This window comes from Pongo pygmaeus, chromosome 3 (genome assembly GCF_028885625.2).
Source record: "Pongo pygmaeus isolate AG05252 chromosome 3, NHGRI_mPonPyg2-v2.0_pri, whole genome shotgun sequence".
NCBI lineage: Eukaryota > Metazoa > Chordata > Mammalia > Primates > Hominidae > Pongo > Pongo pygmaeus.
Window position 1 is genome coordinate 111579168 of NC_072376.2, and position 21168 is coordinate 111600335.

At 41.1% G+C, this 21168-nt stretch overlaps 1 protein-coding gene across 1 annotated transcript; it reads right to left on the reverse strand.

Moving 5' to 3' along the window:
- Positions 1-1780: 1780 nt before the first annotated feature.
- Positions 1781-20708, reverse strand: ADH5 (alcohol dehydrogenase 5 (class III), chi polypeptide). The gene is made up of 10 exons (XM_054485402.2): positions 20529-20708; positions 19512-19741; positions 15933-16034; positions 12798-12939; positions 12188-12275; positions 7532-7751; positions 7120-7380; positions 5736-5871; positions 3377-3515; positions 1781-3243 (listed from the first exon to the last, which is right to left on the reverse strand). The coding sequence occupies exons 2-10, from the start codon at positions 19521-19523 to the stop codon at positions 3219-3221; spliced, it is 1125 nt and encodes a 374-aa protein (XP_054341377.1). The 5' UTR covers positions 19524-19741; positions 20529-20708; the 3' UTR covers positions 1781-3218.
- Positions 20709-21168: the final 460 nt, after the last annotated feature.

Genomic DNA, 21168 nt, shown 5'->3' on the forward strand with positions numbered 1-21168 from the left:
GGAGGCTGAGGTGGGTGGATCACCTGAGGTCAGGAGTTCAAGACCAGCCTGGCCAACATGGTGAAACCCCGTCTCTACAAAAAATACAAAAATTAGCCGGGCATGGTGGCATGCGCCTGTAATCCCAGCTACTCGGGAGGCTGAGGCAGGAGAATCGCTTGAACCCGGGAGGTGGAGGTTGCAGTGAGCTGAGATCGTGCCACTTCACTCCAGCCTGGGCAACACAGACTCCATCTCAAAAAAAAAAAAAAAAAAAAAAGACTTGACAACTATAGCCGAGTCTCATGACCCCTGGAATTCTAATAGTAAAGATTTTGTAAAATTGATTATTTTTATTGTTTTTGTGACAGGGTTTCACTCCGCGACCCAGGCTGGAGTGCGGTAGTGCAATCACAGCTCAAAGCAGCCTCGACTTCCCGGGCTCAAGCACAGATTTTGTAAAACTGATTCTTTATACTGGATCTCTGAAAGAGATAGTTGTGCTTTCAGCCAGGAAATGCTAATACTAAACTTAATCATCAGCTGGCTCAAGAGTATGTACTTAACTGTGCCAGAAATGAAAAGCAAATTCAATAATAGGCTAGCTACAAAAATTAGAGTAGTATTTTAATTTTTTTTTTTGACAGGGTCTCACTCTGTTGCCCAGGCTGTGCAGTGTTGCGATTATGACTCACTGCAGTCTCGACCTCCTGGGATCAAGCCATCTTTCTAACTCAGCCTCCTTAGTAGCTAGGACCACAGGCACATGCCACCATGCCCGGCCAATTAAAAAAAATTTTTTTTTTCTAGAGATGACATCTGTGTTGCCCAGGTTGGTCTTGAACTTCTGCGGCCAAGTGATCCTCCCACTTTGGGCTCTCAAAGTGCTGGAATTACAGTTGTGAGCCACCGCTGTTGGCCTATTTTAATATTAATCTTAAAACTGCTTTACATTTTCATATTGGCGAACCTAAAAAACGTTTGCCATTGCAATTCATGTATATCTCATGTTTGAGAAGAAAAGTCAAAGGAACAAGACCTTTAGGAGTTACTGGCTCTCCTCCATACTCTCCATAACTGTTTTGTTATTGCAGTTGCCAACATAGGATACTTTTGTTCCTAGAAGGCTGGGCTACACCAAAGATTAGAAGCACATTTCCTACAAGTGGAGTAGAAGCCTCTTTAGGCCCTTATCTCCAGCCCTCTAGGTAAAACAGGAGGGAAGCTGGACTACATTGTCAGGCACTTCAAATGCACCAAAGTTCTGAAAAGGGGAAGTCCTGACCATTACTACCAGTTTCCCAGTTTTCAATCAATGACATATTGCTCTCTCACACACAATTCTGTGGGAGCATTTAAACTATATCATCAATAAATTGAAAAAGCACATAGCATCAATCCAACCAAAAGATATTTGCATGGTAAACGTGATGCACTGATACAAACTCTACGTTATCATGTGGAGAAAAAAGTTCACAGAATAGTGTTGATAGTATTCCTTTTGTGTAATTTTAAAGGATACATATGCTATTGTGTGCATAGAAACTCCTAAAAAGATGATAGATACATAAGAAACTTAACAGTAATCACCCATTTTTTTGCGGGTGTATAGCTTTTCTTTCTCATTATATAATTTCCTAACAATTTGTATTTTTTTAACCCTTAGGTATATTGCATTCATTAATTTATTTTTATGTCAAGGATTATCAGCATGGTAAGATCCTGGACCATTTTTGTTTGCTTCTTTATACTTCTCAGGATAAAATAACCTAAATAATGTTACTTACCACCACCAGGAAGATTTATGTGACTGTATTAAAACTTTATTCAACAAAATACCATAAAGTAAAAAGAAAAGTCACAAGATAGGCTAGAAGATATTTGCAACATATAAAACTGACAAATGATTGATGTCTAGAATAGAAGAACTCCTAAAAATTATTCAGAGAAAAATAATTCAATACAAAGTTGAGCACAGGATATGAACAGGTTCTTCACAATAAAATGTCCATTAGAATGAAGGATTTAACGAGAATTGAGGAAAATGCAAACTAAAGTCATAATAAAACACCATTCCACGCTCACGTAATTCACAAAAACTCACATTTACTTTGAAGAGCAATTTGGCAATGTCTATAAGGCTAAATGTGTTTATTCTGTGATACATGTCTTAAGTAACACGCAGTGAGCCCAATGCAGAATGTTCCACTACAGTGTTATAATACAGAAACTGGCAACAACTTCATGCCTTCAACTAGGGAACAGATAAAATTACGGTAGTTCCCGTAATTGAATACTGCTACACAGTACTAAAATGAATGAACGAGAGCTTCACATATAATTATACAATAATGAGTGAAAAAAGCTGTAGAATGAGCAAGTATAAGGCTTAAAAATATATAAAACACTACTAAAGAGTAGATGGTTTATGTTATACACAGTGAAAGTACAACAACACAGGAATGATAAACATCAAATTTTGGATAATTGTTACCTCTGGAGGGGAGGAATGGCAATGTGATCTCGAAGTGGCAAAATGTTAAGATTTGACAAAAGTAGGTGCTGAGAACTTGGATATTCAGTATGTAATTCACTATACTAGAAATAGTACAGTCACAACCAACACACATACACCTATTTAAGCCCAGAATGCTGTTTCAATAATACATTTTAGTGCCCCCTTAGGGGCAGATGCCATACTAGGAATTTGGGGTACACGTATGAACAAGGCACAGTACCTCCCTTCAAGATAATATCACAGAAGCAGACTTGGGTCCTGATTAACTTTGTCACTGATGGCTAGGATCTGTTCTTTAATCAACGGGACTGAGACCCTTAAAAGTTCAACATATGTTTCTGAGGTTTCAGACACCCAGCACTGCCCTGCTTCCTTTCCCTTTCCCTTACAGAATGAAGATAATGGGCAGACAAACCGTGACAATGATTACAGCATAAAACAAAGAAGACAATTTCCACACAAATGTAGAAATTACTTTTATTACGTTAAAATATTCCTTAATAAGCTAGCAATTATTTAGTGGAGGAGCATCCAGAAAACAGGTTCATGACTGAATTATCCTTGTCCTTGATTATAGAGATTCATGAATTACACACATAACACTATTATCTGGAGTAGCTGTGAAGCTCTACGAGGCTGTGAAGTTGGAGGCGCTTCTCCCTGCCTGTTAAGCTGCTCCCATCACATCACGACAGGATGGACATTATTTTTCTCTTTTGAATTAAATCTTTACAACAGTTCGAATGCTGTAAAAGGAAGCAACATACTAAGTTTTAAATGATACCTTTAAGACAACTAAAATTGTGTTTTTCGACTCCATCTCCTCAAACTCAACATCATTATTACATTCTATGATATATAGTTACAGAGAAAGCTTACCTCTTTCCAGAATGCATCAGTTCAAAGGCTTTGTTGATTTCATCAAAAGACAGATTGTGAGTCACAAATTCATCAACTTTTATCTTTTTGGACATATATTCAGACACCAACTTTGGGACACTTTCTACACTCTTCCATCCTAAAAGAAATCACACATTAATTTATTCAACAAATTTCTGCAGTATGCTTGTTACTTAGCTGAGGACACAAAGGCATTTAAAAGAATGAATTTTTTGATGAGTTAAAGAGTAATGAGAAACTCCAAAATAGCATGGAGATGAAGAATTTGACGAACACCTTTCAGTTAAGAAGTAAATACTTTTGAAATTTTCCTTTCTCTGTATTAAGATTTACTAAAACCTCATTAAAGTTTTGGCCAATTGAGACTTTTAAATACCCAGGACAGAACTCTGGAAGTCTCAACAACAAGCTTATTTAGGTCCACATCAGCAAAGGTTCCTATGATCATGATATTCAAGGAAGAAAAAAACTGATATAATACAGGACTTTATTTCCTTGGTTTCAAATTTAACAATGAAATAGGGATAGCATCTCAGAACAGAAAACTATGAAACTGAAAAATGAAGTAGAACTCTTTAGCTAAATGGTAAGTTTTTGTTGTTGTTTTTTTTTTTTTTTTTTTTGAGATGGAGTCTCGCTCTGTTGCCTAGGCTGGAGTACAGTTGCGTGATCTCGGCTCACTGCAAGCTCTGCCTCCCAGGTTCACTCCATTCTCCTGCCTCAGCCTCCCGGGTAGCTGGGACTACAGGCGCCTGCCGCCACGCCCAGCTAATTTTTTGTATTTTTAGTAAAGATGGGGTTTCACCATGTTAGCCAGGATGGTCTTGATCTCCCGACCTCGTGATCTGCCTGCCTCGGCCTCCCAAAGTACTGGGATTACAGGTGTGAGCCACCAGGCCTGACTAAATGGTAAGATTTTAAATAAAATTAGGTGCTTCAATTTCTCACTGTATCTAAAGAAGCAATACAATCAACAAGAAGCCTTCTCACCTTCTAAGGATGCTTTCAATGATATTTCAAACCTCTTTTGAGCCTTTTCCAAATCTCCTCCCTTATATTCTCCACTAATTATTCTTTCCCCACAAATTGTGGGGATTTTTTTCTTTTGCCTTTAAATGTCCTGGTAACTGAGATGACCACAGCCACTCCTGTTCTCTAGACAAAAGCTTCTATTATCTTTAGATCAGCAATGCAAGGGGCCTCAATGATACAGTGAATTTCCCAACCAGCATGTGCTCGAATGAGGCTTCAGTTAGAGGTTACTACCAAGATACCCTGGATCAGCCAGGCTTAGAATGCCCTTTAAAATACAGCTATGGACTCCAAAATGATACCCCCGAATAGCATACATGGCTTAAAAAGTTTCTTCTATGATACTCTGCTGTGACATGTATCTAGAGCTTTGAAGAGGAGGGCAAGTCAGACTGACACCTTCTAAGGCAAATTCTGTAGTTATAAAGAAGGAAGATTTTGGCCAAACCCCTCATTTTAGCATATTTTCCAAATCTTTTCTTCTGGCCTTCAAAAAAGCTGGCATAATATGAGGTAGAGGACCTTAAAAGACAACCCGTTAAACACAGATCAATCAAAACACACACTATGTGATTTTTTTTCTTTAGGAGGATGATGAAATATAAATATATATTTTTAAAGCCCTTTAAAAACTTTAGACTCATTCATTCACAACTGTTGGGAAATACAAACATGTTGTGACATCTTTTCTCTCCTCTGGCTGAGCAACCATGGAAAAGATAGAAACTGTTTCCCCGCAACCCCAAACCACTAAGGACTTTTTAGGATCACAAAGGGAAAAATGATCAGTCTAGCAGCTTTTTGATTTTATGATAAGGCTTTGTCCAATTAAATATTTTCAGTTTGAGACTCAATATTGGTTACTGCTAAAATCAGACAGATGTATGATCACATCCAGTGATCACTGCACTCCTGGAAAAATGAATAAAAATGTAACAAGCTACTTGAGTCCACAAGAAACACACCATGGCTGATACTGCTGTTTGCTTACTTTGCAATCAACTTCCTGCCCCTGCTACACCCATAACTACTTCCTCACTATCAGAATATTGATTTTTTTTCTTTTATAGAATATGCACCAAGTGGCCCTATGTTTCAGGGGAAGGTGAGCACCTCCCCAGTCCCAGGGGTAAATAGTGATTGAGTCTGAATCCCTTCTAATAAAACAGGCTTGCATGCAACAACTTATAATGAGAAGGCAGCCCATGAAGATTCTTGTTAATATAAAAAAATTAGGCTGGGATTAAACATCTGCCAATGCAAATAACAAAAGAGAAAATGCAGTCATCTCATCCATCGAATTTACCTCCAAAGGCAGTGCCTTTCCATGTGCGACCTGTTACCAGCTGGAATGGACGAGTGGCAATTTCTTCACCTGAAGCAGCTACTCCAACCACCACGCTGACGCCCCAGCCCTTGTGACATGCCTCAAGTGCTGCTCTCTGCAGGCACAGAGATACGACCAAATCACAGAAGTCAGTGCATTTTCCTGAGAACAACTGCTTCCCAGAAACTTCTAGAGATGGCATAGTTTTTAAAGATAATGGAAACAAAAGGCCAAACTTAGCATTTAGTGAGCTCAATTTTATTGAACAATTTATATTTTTATTTATTTTTTGTTTTTTTTTGAGATAGAGTCTCCCTCTGGCACTCAGGCTGGAGTGTAGTGCATGATCTTGGCTCATGGCACCATCCGCCTCCTGGGTTCAAGCGATTCTCGTGCCTCAGCCTCCCTAGTAGCTGGGATTACAGGCGTGTGCCACGACACCCAGCTAATTTTCGTATTTCTAGTAGAGATGGGGTTTCGTCATGTTGCCCTGGCTGGTCTTGAACTCCTGGCCTCAAGTATCCACCCGCCTTGGCCTCCCAAAGTGCTGGGATTACAGGCGTGAGCCACCATGCCCAGCCTGAACAATTTATTTTAACAAATTAACCTGGTTACATATTAACATAAATTAAAATAATTTGAAGTGTTTATTTGCTCTCTATTTTAAAAAGTAAACGGTAGTTCAAAACTCTAAAGGATTTAATTTTAAAAAGCAGGCAGTAGAATTAATAGTAATACTTTTACTGAGTGTCTATGTAGGTTTAAGTAGGTATTGTTACTACAGGTTGATTATCTTTTATCTGAGATGCTTGGGACCAGAGTGTTTTGAATTTTGGATTTTTTCGGATTTGGAATATTTGCATCGTATTTATTGGCTGAGCATTCCTAATCTGAAATGCCCCGGTGAGCATTTCCTTTGAGCATCATGTTGGTGCTCAAAGTTACAGATTTGGAGCATTCTGGATTTTTGGATTAGGGATAGATGTTCAACCTGTACCTGCATTTTATAGATGAGGAAACTGAGGTTGAGAGAAGCTGTTTGTTCAGGGTCACTGAGTTAGTAAGTGGATGTGTATTTGATTCCAAAGGTCATGCTCTGCACAACTGCTTTATTTTGTCTTTTCATTTCATGAGACATGCACTTAGCAGGCATTGAAAGGCAAAGAAACATCTTTTCCCATCCTTCCCTGAGCTGTTCTTGTATCATTTCCCATTGTAGTTCAAATAGATATTTTCCCCTTCTTTCACTAGAATAATTCTTATTAAGAGACTTCCTTTGCCAAAACAAAACAATTTTTAATCTAAAACTGCACTTCAAAAAAAGCAGTTCCATAAACTAAAAAAGAATGAAGCCCATACTCACCATGACCTTCACATTACCAATACATTCAAAGGAATAGTCCACTCCTCCATCAGTCATCTCAATGAGCATTTCCTGGATGGGTTTACTAAAATCCTGAGGGTTAATACATTCAGTGGCTCCAAACTCTTTGGCCCTTGCAAATTTATCTTTATTGATGTCCACACCAATGATCCGGGATGCACCAGCCACTTTACAGCCCATGATAACTGCCAATCCAACTCCTCCCAGACCAAAGACGGCACAAACAGAGCCAGGCTCCACCTAGGAGTAAAGAAAGTTTATAAAGTACTCATTCTACCAGAGTCAAGAGAATCACTGGGTTTCATACAGATGGGCCAATTTCACTATTCCAGGAAAGTTTCACTGAATTAAATTAGAAGGCAGAAGCAAAAAACCCAAGTCAGTCTCTTACCTTGGCAGTGTTCACAGCAGCACCATAACCAGTTGAAATGCCACAACCTAGAAGGCAGACTTTATCCAAAGGTGCTAAAGGATCTATTTTAGCAACAGAGATATCAGCCACAACTGTGTATTCAGAAAATGTGCTGGTTCCCATGTAATGCAAAACTGTCTTTCCTTTGCAAGTAAATCTGCTGGTACCATCTGGCATTAATCCTTTCCCCTGAGTGACTCTAAAGAAAAAAAAAGTTAAAAGGTAAGTTGGAATTAGGTTTCTTAAAACCCACAGGAAAAAGAAATCAGTTTTAAAAATAATGACCAGTAAATATTAAGAAAGTGTTGTAAACTATAATTTCAAATATATTCATTAGTAATTTAGCACCTTGCAGCAATGCCTTATAAAGGAAATTTATAAGATATTTATAATCTTATCCATCTTTTCCAATATTCACTATCCTTCTAGATCATACTGTCAGAATATTGAACTCATTTTAAGAGGTACAACTTATGGATCAGATGGAATTATTTTAAAATCCCATCATTAAAACGGTGGGCCAGGTGCAGTGGCTCACTCCTATAATCCCAGTACTTTGGAAAGTTGAGACAGGAGGACAACTTGAACCCAGGAGTTCAAGAGTAGCCTGGGCAACATAGCAACACCCTATCTCTACAAAAAATAAAATTAGCCAGGTGTAGTGGAGCACGTGCCTCCAGGAGGTTCACTTCAGCCCAGGAGTTTGAGGCTGCAGTGAGCCATGACTGTGCCACTACATTCCAACCTGGGTGACAGAATGAGATCCTGTCTCAAAAATAAAAAAAAAATAAAAAAACCTCTGTGAGCAAATATAACATCATAAAGGATAAAGCCAAAACCAGTATCTATGCAAGCAGAGATTACAAACCATTAACCAGATCAGCTGATGAAAACAGATGGCCAAACTGGCTAATTTATATCTTTCAGGAGGCATTTTTTCTGAAGTGTAACTAAGTCCTCAATAATGCAAGTTAAATTACTTCTTCACTTTGTTTTGCCTGTGACTTGGTTACACCAATAGGAAAGAAAACCCAAAAAGCTTACAAAGGCCACCGATATAATAAATGGTAACAAAAATTACTTTTGCTATTCTAAACAGAGGTGATGTAATATCTTGCTTAGGAGTACCCACCCTAAAGTCAGAGCACTTGGGTTCAAATCCTGTGTGATCTGAGCAAGTTAATTAATCTTTATGCCTTCATTTTCTCACTAGAAAATGCTGAGAAACATAGGTAACTTCCTTTACAAAGTGCTATAAAAGTCTAATGAGATGTTATATGAGGCTTTAGCATTGTGTCTGGCACAGAGTTGATGTTTAGTAATTACGTTATTTTAAATAAAATAGACACTATAATTGCTTTTTTTGAGACAGCCCAGGCTGGAGTGCATAGCTCACCACAGCCTTGAACACTGAGGCAGGAGGATCGCCTGAGCTCAAGTGATCCTCCTGCATCTCAGTACCAAGTAGCTGGTACTACAGGGGCATAGAGACGGGGTCTCGCTATGTTGCCCAGGCTGAACATTATAATTTGATGTATACTCTTAAACTCTTTCGAACACACATATGAATACGCAGATGAAGAGAAAATGGACTGCCTCTAGATTCAAGAGCAAATACATTTCCTTTGAGAGAAAAATAAATATGACCAGAAACAAAGAACAGGTGACAAAGCTCCATCAAAAAGAATTTTTTTTTTGAGACAGGGTTTTACTCAGTCGCCCAGGTTGGAATGCAGTGGCACATCATGGCTCACTGCAACCTCCACCTCCAGGGCTCGTGATCCTCCCACCACAGCCACTGAGCAGCTGGGACCACAAGCATGTGCCACCAAGCCCAGCTAATTTTTTAAATTTTTTATAGAGTGGGGGTTTTACCAAGGTGTGCAGGCTGTTCTCTAACTGTTGGACTCAAGTGAACCACCTGCCTCAGCCTCCCAAAGGGCTGGGATTACAGGTGTGATCCACTGCACCTGACTAAAAATAACTGCTATATCTTAATGAGAACAATTTAAGTTTGTTTAGCCTTCCTTAATGTGAGAAATCACTGTATTCCAGAGGAGTTTCTTGAACAAAAGGTGATGTGGAATACATTTTATGCTTTGAAAGAATTTCTCTAAATGGTTACAATCACAAAGAACCCATCACCACTATTATATTTGATGTGTTGCAAAATCTTTCAGACTGTGTTTAAAATTCCCTTTCAAAGTGATTAGTTTTTTTTTTTTTTTGGTTCTGGTTTTACGAAAGTAACTGGATTTGCTTTATAAAATAAATGGAATTTCCAAAAATATAAACTAATTTTGTCAATGGCATTATAAACAAATGGATCTCCCATACAGTGCTGGTGCAAGTGTAAACTGGTAAAAGTACACGAGAGAGCTGTAGATGCATATCTTATGACTCAGCAATTATAATCTCAAGAAAATGCTCAAGAGAAAGCAATGCCTATATCCATCAAAAGACATGTATAAATAAGAATGTTCCTAGCAGCATTAACTGTAACCACCCAAAACTGGGAGTAATCTAAATGTCCATCAACAGGAGAATGGATCAATACTGGTATTTTGAATGGAATAAGACAGAGCAACAAAAAGGAACTACTGACACATATGCAGCTTGGATATATCTCACAGACATTATGAAAGAAAGAAACCTGACAAAAGAGCACGCACTGCATGACTCTATTTATACAAAGTCATAGTGAAAAGAATCAGGACAGTGGTTATCTAAGAGGAGGTAGGTTCTGACTTGGAAGGGACATGAGGGACCTTATCAGGTGCTGGCAGGGTTCTCTATCTTGATCTGGGTGATGTTCAAACCAACAGGTGTTTATATACATAATCATTCATTGAGCTGTACACTTAAGATCTATATACCTTAAGTGCTTTATAATATGCATGCTCTACCTCAATTAAAAAAAAATGGAACACACACAAGGGGATCTTAAATTTCCTCAAAGAGGTAGTTGTTTCAGTGTTGTTACCTAGTACAATAAAAACAACTACCTTTTCTGTGTCAAGGAGTTAGGTTATCTCCTGCAGTCTTCCTAATAGCCTTAGTGGGTAAGTTTTATTACTCTCACTTACTGGACAGTCAAATGGTTCATAAAAATGATTTCGTTTAATCTCACAAGCATGTCTTTCCTTACTACATGGTTTGGCAAATTTAGCCTGCTGCTGTGTGAAGAGAATGGGTACGGAAAATTCTGTTTTATATCTTAACAGCTGGTGATACTGGGCACGCCCCTTTAGTTTCTCTTTTATCTGTAAGAAAAGTCAGTATATTTATGGTTTGCTTTATAAAAAGTTACTATAATACAATGGTACATAGTATTGAATTCACAAAAATATGAACAAATATTTACAGCAAGAGACACCCACAACGGAAACACTGCTTCAAAGCAAGTTACACCCGGATGACAATGTCTATACACACAAAAATCCCTAAAACTTATTGGTTCTTTTCTTTGCAGCAGGAGGGAGGGAGAGAAAAGAAAAAAAGATAGCAGATACCCTCAACTCTTCAAAAGCAGAGATTTGTTCAATGAAAAATAAAGGAGTTGAAGGAAAAATGAGCCAACAAATTTCCAGATTATGACAAACCATTCTGGGGGGGTGGTTAGGGGATCCTGGGACAGGGAGGGCCCAGGGCCCAGTTGCCTTTGTGAAGACCAGCCAAGGTTAACATAGGGCACCACAGCTGGGCAAGGTGAGGCCAGGGTGAGGCATAAGGTGGAGTCACTCCCCTGGTCTCTTCACATCCCCCCACTTCTTTCTTTTATGGGCTAGAGAGGAGACAGAATGCAGATACCCCTTGAGGGCTGCACAAATTACTCAAATCAGCCACCTCTACAAGCTACACATTTCCTCATGTGAAAAATAAATGTTTCTTCAGTTGCACAATTAGGCAGAAAACCACAAATGGTAGAGAAGGTCGTTGCTGTGCCCAGGTACCCTCTCTGTGTCAAAACCTCTTAATTTCTGAGTCTTCTCTCATCTGTGAAAATGGGGATAGTAGTGAGGTTGCTATAAAGATGGAATGAAACCACTGATGTACAACGCACTACATAAACTGCCACACAATTATTTATTCTTATCACTGTTAATATGACCTTGTGGAACAAGAATTAAAAGAAATTAAAGAATGTGTAAGCAAAACCTCAGTTGTGTGTAAGACAACCCAATTCCTCCTGAGGAAGAGAAAGAGCCGGAGTCCTTTAAAATTAACTGCCTGTTTTTCTGTGGCTAGTGAGCCTTATCTCTCCCTTTCCCAGGCATTGTGAAGACTCTGTTTCTCTAGCTGTGCAGCTGCAAGGTCACTAGACAGATCATCTCAAGTCATAAAACACATTGTTCCTTGAAAAGTAAGAAATGATGTAATGCATGTCTCAGTTGAATAACTGTCTTTGTTTCTCGCTTCTGTAATATGCTCCCCCTACACAGGTCTCCCCCCACCACACGAAATGCTTAAAAGGTAGCTTGACTCTTTGTTCGGGGCTCAGTCCTTTGGATGTTAATCCGACTGGGTTGGTGAACCTAAATTATTAAATAATTCCTCCTCAACCCCTCGGTCTCTGTGATTCCTTAATTATCCCACAGCACTTGTGTTTTAAGAAGAACATAAAAAGATACTAACCTTATCTTCTGGCAAAGGTTAGTTTTAGGATTTAGACAAAATTTGCATTCTCCACACTGTGGGATGTAAAGTGGGATGACAGTGTCACCTGGAAACAAATGCAAAGACATCCTGAATAGGTAGTATCTATTTCTAAATGAAAACATCAGCCCTTGCAAATTCCTGTCAACTGATGTGGCTTTGCAAAGTTAAAAACTTCAAGTCTTAGAACTTTACCTAGGTAACATCATTCAGATACTGTCTGACCATGCAAAAAGTATGTTTCAATATTTTTATCTAAATGAAACTCTTTAAACAATAACTGAAGAACAATGAAGTTATATGCTTCAAAATCCTGCTTCATTGATGCATCTCTAAAAATTCTTGCTGAACATGCCAAAACTGGTTTTGGAAATGTACTTGGAAAAGTTTCACAAAAATAGTAGCCTGCAAAATCAGAGAGAAAAAAATATCCAAATATTTGTGCTTCCCAGATGAGGAATCAACTGAATCTAGACAATCTACTTAGATGATACCTATTCATAAATAGTGGGTAGTTTTATCAGAGAAACAATTTCCCCATAGGAATAAGCCAAAATTATCAAACAAGTGGTTCAAGTATTCTCCTTACCCGCCTTCAGCTTAGTAACTCCCTCACCAACACTTTCCACAATTCCAGCACCTTCATGTCCCAAGATCACTGGAAAACAACCCTCAGGATCAGCTCCGCTCAGGGTATAGGCATCGGTGTGGCAAACCGCAGTGGCAATGATCTATCAGGACATTAAAACAACGAATGTTTAAGTGTGTGCATGCAATTCAGAGGTACAGATACAAGAAAAGTCATTTTATTATAATACTATATTTCATTGACTCTAAGACACATTTCTTTCATGTTTTAACCTCTCTAAAATCAGCATGTGCTTATAATCCATGGCATCTTAACAATTAGAATTGGCAGCAATTTTTTAGTGGTACATAAAAGCCATGGTAAATTTATATGCAATGAAATAGGGAACATCTAGTTCCCCTTTCAGTGCACGTTAGCAAGAGAAGGTAAACAAGGTCATTTTATGGGCACTATGCCTTCAAGCATGGAGAGAAACATCGCCTGTGTGCAAAACAGGTGGAATCCATCTCACTTCTAGTTTTCTCATGACAGCTGGGAAATAAGATTTTTAAAGAGGTAATGACTATTTCTGAAAGAGGCCAGTCTGCTTGAGTCCGGACCAAATTTCAGAACTTTTAGAGGAACCAACTCCCTTTTTACAAACCACACACAAGTTCTATTTAAATAAGCCTGTTATCTCTATCTCTCTGGCTTTCAAGTAACTTAGTAGTTTTTTTTGAGACAAGAGTCTCGCTCTATCGCCCAGGCTGGAGTGCAGTGGCATGATCTCGGCTCACTGCAAACTCTGCCTCCTGGGTTCAAGTGATTCTCCTTGCCTCAGCCTTCTGAGTAGCTGGGATTGCAGGCGGGTACCACCAGGCCTGGCTAATTTTTTATATTTTTAGTAGAGATGGGGTTTCACCATGCTGGCCAGGATAGTCTTGAACTCCTGACCTCATTATCTGCCCGCCTTGGCCTCCCAAAGTGCTGGGATTATAGGCATGAGCCACCAAGCCCAGCCGTAACTTATTTTTTAAAGCCACCAAAAGCACAGAAAGGCATAATCTTGGAGTATTTCTATTTATGCGTCTCTACTCCTGGCTTATATATCCACTTACAATGTAACAATCTTTGCTACCTGTCTGCAGTTTTGCAGGGAAGATGGCTGTACTCATTGTGTCCATACAGCTCAATGAGCACAATGAATACCCATTGAGCTGTATGGGCACTTAATACATCCAGGACAAACATCTTCTTCAGTGGCAAAATCAGTCATCTTAATTTCTGAATTCGAAGAAAAAAAACACTATTACAAGATTTCAAATTCCTGGGTATGGGTTGCGAAGGACTTTAAGATGTTATTTGGGCCAGGTGCGGTGGCTCACACCTGTAATCCCAGCACTTTGGGAGGCTGAGGCATGTGGATCACTTGAGGTCAGGAGTTGGAGATCAGCCTGGCCAACAGGGTGAAACTCCGTCTCTACTAACAATACAAAAATTAGCCAGGCGAGGTGGCGCATATCTGTAATCCCAGCTACCAGGGAGGCTGAGGCAGGAGAATTGCTTGAACCTGGGAGGCAGGGGTTGCAGTGAGTTGAGATCGCACCACTGCACTCCAGCCTGGGCAACAGAGTGAACTCTGTCTCAAAAAAAAAAAAAAAAAAAAAAAAAAAAAGAAAAAAAAGACGTTATTTGGTCCTGGTCTGCTCCACCTGATATTTGTGATCTTTGGGAGCATGAGCCAGTATGTGTGGTGCGTTTTGAAAGTGAGATGGTAGGGGAAGTATACTCCAAGTCACAGCTCTTTTTTGCTGTGACTCTTTTCCTAGAATGTTAATGATCACTACTCTAAAGCACTAATTTTATATCAAAACAAGTAGAGAGTAGTAGAATGCTAAACACATGAAGTTTTCTACATGCCAAGGTTTCAAAGATCTCTCCAGCTGGCTGCCTTGTACAATATGCCTCTCTCCAAGGGTAACATCATTTCTCTGCCACCAGAGGTTGACAAGCACTAGAATAATGAATTCCCTGAACCCTACCCTTGTCCGCCAGGGTGGGCGCATTTTAAAGCTCTCTAAGCAAGCTGACTTCATTTGCTTGTCACTCTATTCAATCAGGAGCCTCTTCTCAAACCTTGTTTAAGTCACTGTAGCAAAACTGAAGACCATTTCTGTCAGAGGCATTTTAACCAGAGCGACTCCACCTTGAACAGGCGCTGGGTAAAATAAGGCTGAGACCTACTGGGCTGCATTCCCAGGATGCTACGCATTCTTAGTCACATAATGAAATAGGAGGTTGGCACAAGATACATGTCACAAAGACCCTGCTGATAAGACAGGCTGGGGTAAAGAAGCCAGCAAAAACCCATCAAAACCAAGATGGCGATGAAAGTGACCGCTGGTCATCCTTAAGGCTCATTATAGGCTAATTATACTGCATTTGTACACCAAAAGGCAGTCTCACCAGTGCCATGAGTTTACAAATGCCATGGCAATGTCATGAAGTTACCCTATATGGTCTAAAAAGGGGAGGAATCCTTAGTTCTGGGAATTGCCCACCCGCTTCTTAGAAAACTCATGAATAATCCATCCTTTATTTAGCATATAATCAAGAAATAACTATAAGTATACTCGGTTGAGCAGCCCATACTGCTGCTCTGTCTATGGAGTAGGCATTCTTTTATTTCTTTGCTTCTCTAATAAACTTGCTTCCACTTTAGCCTATGAACTCACTCCAAATTCTTTCTTGCGTGAGGTACAAGAACCCTCTCTGGGGTCAGAATAAGGACCCCTTTCTGGTAACATTTCTTTTGTTTCTAACGTGTCAGCATATATTTAAAGTTATGTAATCAGCAGAAAAATGAGTATCCTACAGAGTTACCTTAAACCCAAACTGCAGAAGGTGAATTGCAATAATCCAGTGACCCATGGGGATAGCTGCTCAGCCCAAGATCAAAGCTAAAAGAGATGGAGAAGCATGCTGCAAAGGTGAGGGATAAGAGAAGGATGTTGTGATTGTAAGGCTGGATGACTTTCAACACCTTTTTTTGACACTGTCCTTTGGGATTTATCCTCTGCAGATCTCAGATCTACTCATCTATCCAGAGACCTCATTGTGTCTCTTTTTTTTGCAGTGCTTTAAATGTATCATTACCTTGATTCGAACTTCATGAGCCTTTGGGGGTGCCACCTCTATCTCCTCTATGGAGAGTGGCTTTCCAGCCTCCCAAGCAACTGCAGCCTTGCACTTGATAACCTGAAGTGGGGAAAAAAGGGAGTAAGCTGTTTATCCTCCTAAACAAATAACTACTTAATAGCCAATTTAGATACAGATTAATGCTAATCTTAAAAAGTATATCACAAATTCACAAAGAAACATATGCTTCCAAGTGATATGTTTTTATATTTCACACAAATAGTACACATCAAAAATGATTTAATTGAGATGATTACCTGGTCAGATAGAAAAGTATCTTTTGGTTAAAAAGTTGTACTCATCAAAAATTTAATGGCCCTCTACAATGCATACGCAAGAGCAGGTTAAGAACACAAGTTCCGAAAGAATCTGATTTAGCAGGTCTGGCATGGGGTCCAAGAAATCTGCATGTTTAACACGTGCCTGAAGAAATTCTTTTGCTCACGCTGTTCTGAATACCACCCGCTTGGTGCAAAACTGCAGGGTGGGAAAGACGATTAGGAGTGTAACAATGAGGAGTTATATCCCTTGTAACTGCACCGGCCAATGCAGCAGCCACCTGCCAAATATGACTACTGAGCACTTAGAAAATGACCACTGGCCGGGCGTGGTGGCTCACGCCTGTAATCCCAGTACTTTGGGAGGACAAGGTGGGCAGATCACGAAGTCAGGAGTTCAAGACCAACCTGGCCAGCATGGTGAAACCTCTTCTCTACAAAAATACAAAAATTAGCTGGGCATGGTGGTGCGCATCTGTGTGGTCCCAGCTACTCAGGAGGCTGAGGCAGGAGAATGGCTTGAACCCGGGAGGTGGAGGTTGCAGTGAGCCGAGATTGTGCCACTGCACTCCAGCCTGGGCAACAGAGCGAGACATCGTCTCAAAACAAACAAAAAAAACTGAGATATGCTATAAATATAGCTGGACTTTGAAGACTTAGTTCAAAGAAAAGTAAAAATATCTCATCAACAGTATTTTTAAAAATACTGCTTACATGTTGAAATAGTATTTTAATTATGTTAAATGACATTATAATGTTATTATAAATAAACTATTAAAACTTCACTTTTTCCTTTTTAATGAGGCTACTGAAAATTTAAAATTACACGTGACCAATATATCTATAACACACAGACCTGCTTTAGAGATTATAGTCAAGTATACCCTCCACTACCAGAGAATCACACGTAATGAGAAAGGTTCTGATTAGTTTACATTACACTTGAGAAATGTGTGGACAGACTAAAGGTTGTAAACCACTGGGTTTACAGGAGACAGATTTTAAAGTTAATAATTACAAAGAGTGTGATTTAAAGAGACAGGCACAAAGTAATACAGAAAGCAAAAAAAGTAGGTTAAGAGTGTAACTTTGCTTGGTTTGGGAGAGCTTCACTTCTAACCAGGACACTGAAGGATGAGGAAAAGGTAATTATAAATGGTGATAAAACACCCATATATAGGGTGATTGTGGGAACTGAATAAGAAAGAATATGAAGTCCCTGGCCGGGCGCGGTGGCTCAAGCCTGTAATCCCAGCACTTTGGGAGGCCGAGGTGGGCGGATCAGGAGGTCAGGAGATCGAGACCATCCTGGCTAGGTGAAACCCCATCTCTACTAAAAATACAAAAAACTAGCCGGGTGAGGTGGCAGTCGCCTGTAGTCACAGCTACAGAGGAGGCTGAGGCAGGAGAAGGGCGTGAACCCAGGAGGCGAAGCTTGTAGTGACCCGAGATCGCGCCACTACATTCCAGCCTGGGTGTCAGAGCGAGACTCTGTCTCAAAAAAAAAAGAATACGAAGTCCCTAACACAATCCTTGGCACAGCATAGCTTTGCAAAATAAGTTAGTAGTTATTGGTAGCCAACAGAACAAATGGTTGAGGGAAAGGAGAGGTGAACTATATAGAGATATAAAAAATGGCCTCTGTAGGCCGGGTGCGGTGGCTCACGCCTGTAATCCCAGCACTTTGGGAGGCCGAGATGGGCGGATCACCTGAGGTCAGGAGTTCGAGACCAGCCTGGCCAACATGGCGAAACCCTGTCTCTACTAAAAATACAAAAATTAGCCGAGCATGGTGGTGGGCGCCGGTAATCCCAGCTACTCGGGAGGCTGAGACAGGAGAATCGCTTGAACCCGGGAGGCAGAGGTTGCAGTGACCCAAGATCGCACCACTGCACTCCAGCCTGGGCAACAAAGAGCGAAACTCCGTCTGAACTTGTGGTTGGGGGGGGTGGGGGGGGTGGGGGGGGAGCGGGGAAGAATGGCCTCTGTAAATTGGTGAGGCTGGAAATGTGGAAATGATCGTTTTTAAAATTAAATTGCAGATATTAAATCTCATAGTACAAAGAATCAGACACTGCATTAGAAACTTTTTCACTTCAATGTGCCATAAATTTCAACTCCACAAGTCAGATTCAGAATACTAACAATTAAGTTACGCAACATAAAAATCCAAAGAAACAAGAATACTAAATTTGATGGCGTGCTCCCCTTTAAAAAATGTCTTAATGGAGCCTAACCTTTTCCTTTTACTGACAATTCTAAGCAAAACAAAGCCCCACTCTAAATCCGCAGGAAATGGCCCTACTTCAACATTTGAACTATAGTAACAATTATAATCTTTCACCTTCTCTGAATAAAGACACTCAGTAATAAGGAAAAGCAACTACCAGTTTAAGTCTGAAAGACTGTTTAGAGTTTATTTCTTTCAATATGTTTAAGGCCATATGTCTTACTAGAAAATGTCCAAAATTGCAAAGCATTAAAATAATCAGCAACTTTAGACAGAGTATGTTATTCGTAATTTCTGCCTTTCTTTACTGTCTAATTTGTATTTTATGAATTTGTCACAGAGGAGCAGACCTGGGTCGGAATCCCAGCTCGCCATCGTTGGTGTGACCAAGCACAACCAACCTCAAACCTCAGTTTTGGTAAGATGGGGATAACACCTCGCAGAGGTGTTTTTATGTGAGGAATAGAGGGAATATAAATCTCTTGGTATTTAAGTGCTCGAAAATGTTTCTGAAAGGGACGTAGGGGTCTTTCCAAAATACACTCCTTGGAGGCACAATAATTAAGGCGTAGGCTCAATTACGCAACACAAGCAACCTAGGAGTTAGAAGCACGGGATCTGGCTGCAGCTCTGCCAAGTATGCAAGCTGCAAGAATGACCCAGAGCGAGTTATTTAATTTCGTGTAAGAAGCAATGCATGGCCGCTCCTAAGCCATTTCCACTGGGATACCGACCTGACCAGCCCCTGCCCCCGACTCTCCGGCTCTCCCACCCCCACCCCGTTCCGGCTGTCCCAGAAGCAGCAAAGAAAGCTGCTTCCCAGCTGAAGAGCCGAGACAAAGCTTCCTTCTCTTTCTGCTCCGCTGAGCCGCTCGCCGGGGGCCCAGTTTCAGAACCAGGAGCCAGATCCCGTCTTGGGCGCCGAGCCTCGCGCGCCCCTGAGGATAGGAGCCTAGTCCCATGCCATGCACTCCCTCCCTCGGACTCAGGGCCCTACGCTCAGCGGGCCCTACGCTCAGCGGGCCCTACCTGGTTCGCCATGTCCACGGATCCTGGTCGGTGCGGGGGGCTGACATCCGGGGTGGGCCGCGCAGCGACGGAGGCATGGGCGTGGCGAGCGCCTAGCGAGGGGGCGGGGCGCGGGGGGAGCTTTCCATGGCTCCAACCGGAAGGGCGGTGATTGAGCTGTGGTGCGTGCCACTAAGTTGTGGGTTCCCGGGAGCACTCGCCGGCGAGTCTGCACGGGGCCGGTTTCATTGCTAAAATCCGACAGACTTGTTGCAGAACTCGTTTTTTTGTCGGGAAAGGGCTTCCCCGTGTAACTTTACACCATTTATGGTAGATAAGACTTGCAAATTACAGATGTGGACGGTGAGGGAACGAGAATTTCACTGAAAGCGCCTGAGAAACAGTAAGAGACCTGCAACAGCTTTGTGCTCCACTGGCAAATGCTTCCTCCTCTAATACACATTATGTGTGCTTGGAGACACAAGGAGTAAGATACAGCCCCTCAAGGGACGACTCGTCATAGGGAGAGGACACAGCTTTGGGAATAAAGGGGCCACAAAGGAGGAGAGAGGCATTTGCTGAAAACTTCCCAAGCTCCCATTCCAGCAGTTCCTGAAGGGTAGGTAGGATTTTGGGGAGACAGTAGAACGTGGGCAGAGAACTTTGGAAGGAGGAGATGAGGAGAACAAAATGTCTCCTGATCCTGGACAGTTTGATGTGCTAAGAAGGGGCCAGAGTGTAGAGAGAGAGAACGTAGTATTTGCCAGTTTACTCTTTGTTTGTTTGTTTGAGACGGAGTCTCGCTCTGTCGCCCAGGCTGGAGTGCAGTGGCGCGATCTCGGGTCACTGCAACCTCTGCCTCCTAGGTTCAAGCGATTCTCGTGCCTCAGCCTCCTGAGTAGTTGGGATTACAGGCACACGCCACCACGCTGGCTCAATTTTGTATTTTTAGTAGCGATGGGGAGTGGGGGCAAGGGGTTGGTCTCACCATGTATGCCAGTCTGGTCTCGAACTCCTAACCTCACGTGATTCACCCACCTCAGCCTCCCAAAGTGCTGGGATTACAGGCGTGAGCCACCGCACCTGGCCTGCCAGTTTACTCTTAAACTCTGTTGTAAACGCTGAATTTTGTTAAAATAGCTCTGTCAGACACACTGCTCTTTTCTGTTTTTCAGTCTTTTTCTTGGCTCTTTTCTCGGGTACATATGGTAAGATGATGTCCAAAGTCTTTCCGTCCCTTCACTCCACTCTCTCACTCACACTTTGGCTTTTAACGTCTATTTATGGAAAGATGACTAGCAGATTATTATCTCCAATCAGGATGGCTCCCCTAAACTCCAGACTTGGACATGTGACTGCCTACTGGATTTCTGTCTCCATTAGGATATCTCACAATCGAATGCAACTCCTAAAACTCATATTAATATTTTCTCCTTAAAGGGACTCTTTCCTCTGTGTGTTGACACTCTCCACGTACTTGCCCTAGCCACAAACATGAGAGTCACAACTTCTCCCTCTCCCTCAGTCCCTGCATTCAGTTTGTCACCAAGCCCTAAATATCTCTCTGGTCTTGTGCCCCTCTCTCCCCACTGCTGCTGCATTAGTTCAGGCTTTCATAATTTCTTACAGGATTACTGAAAGAGCCTCCCATCTGATTTCTTTGATGCCAGGCCCTTGA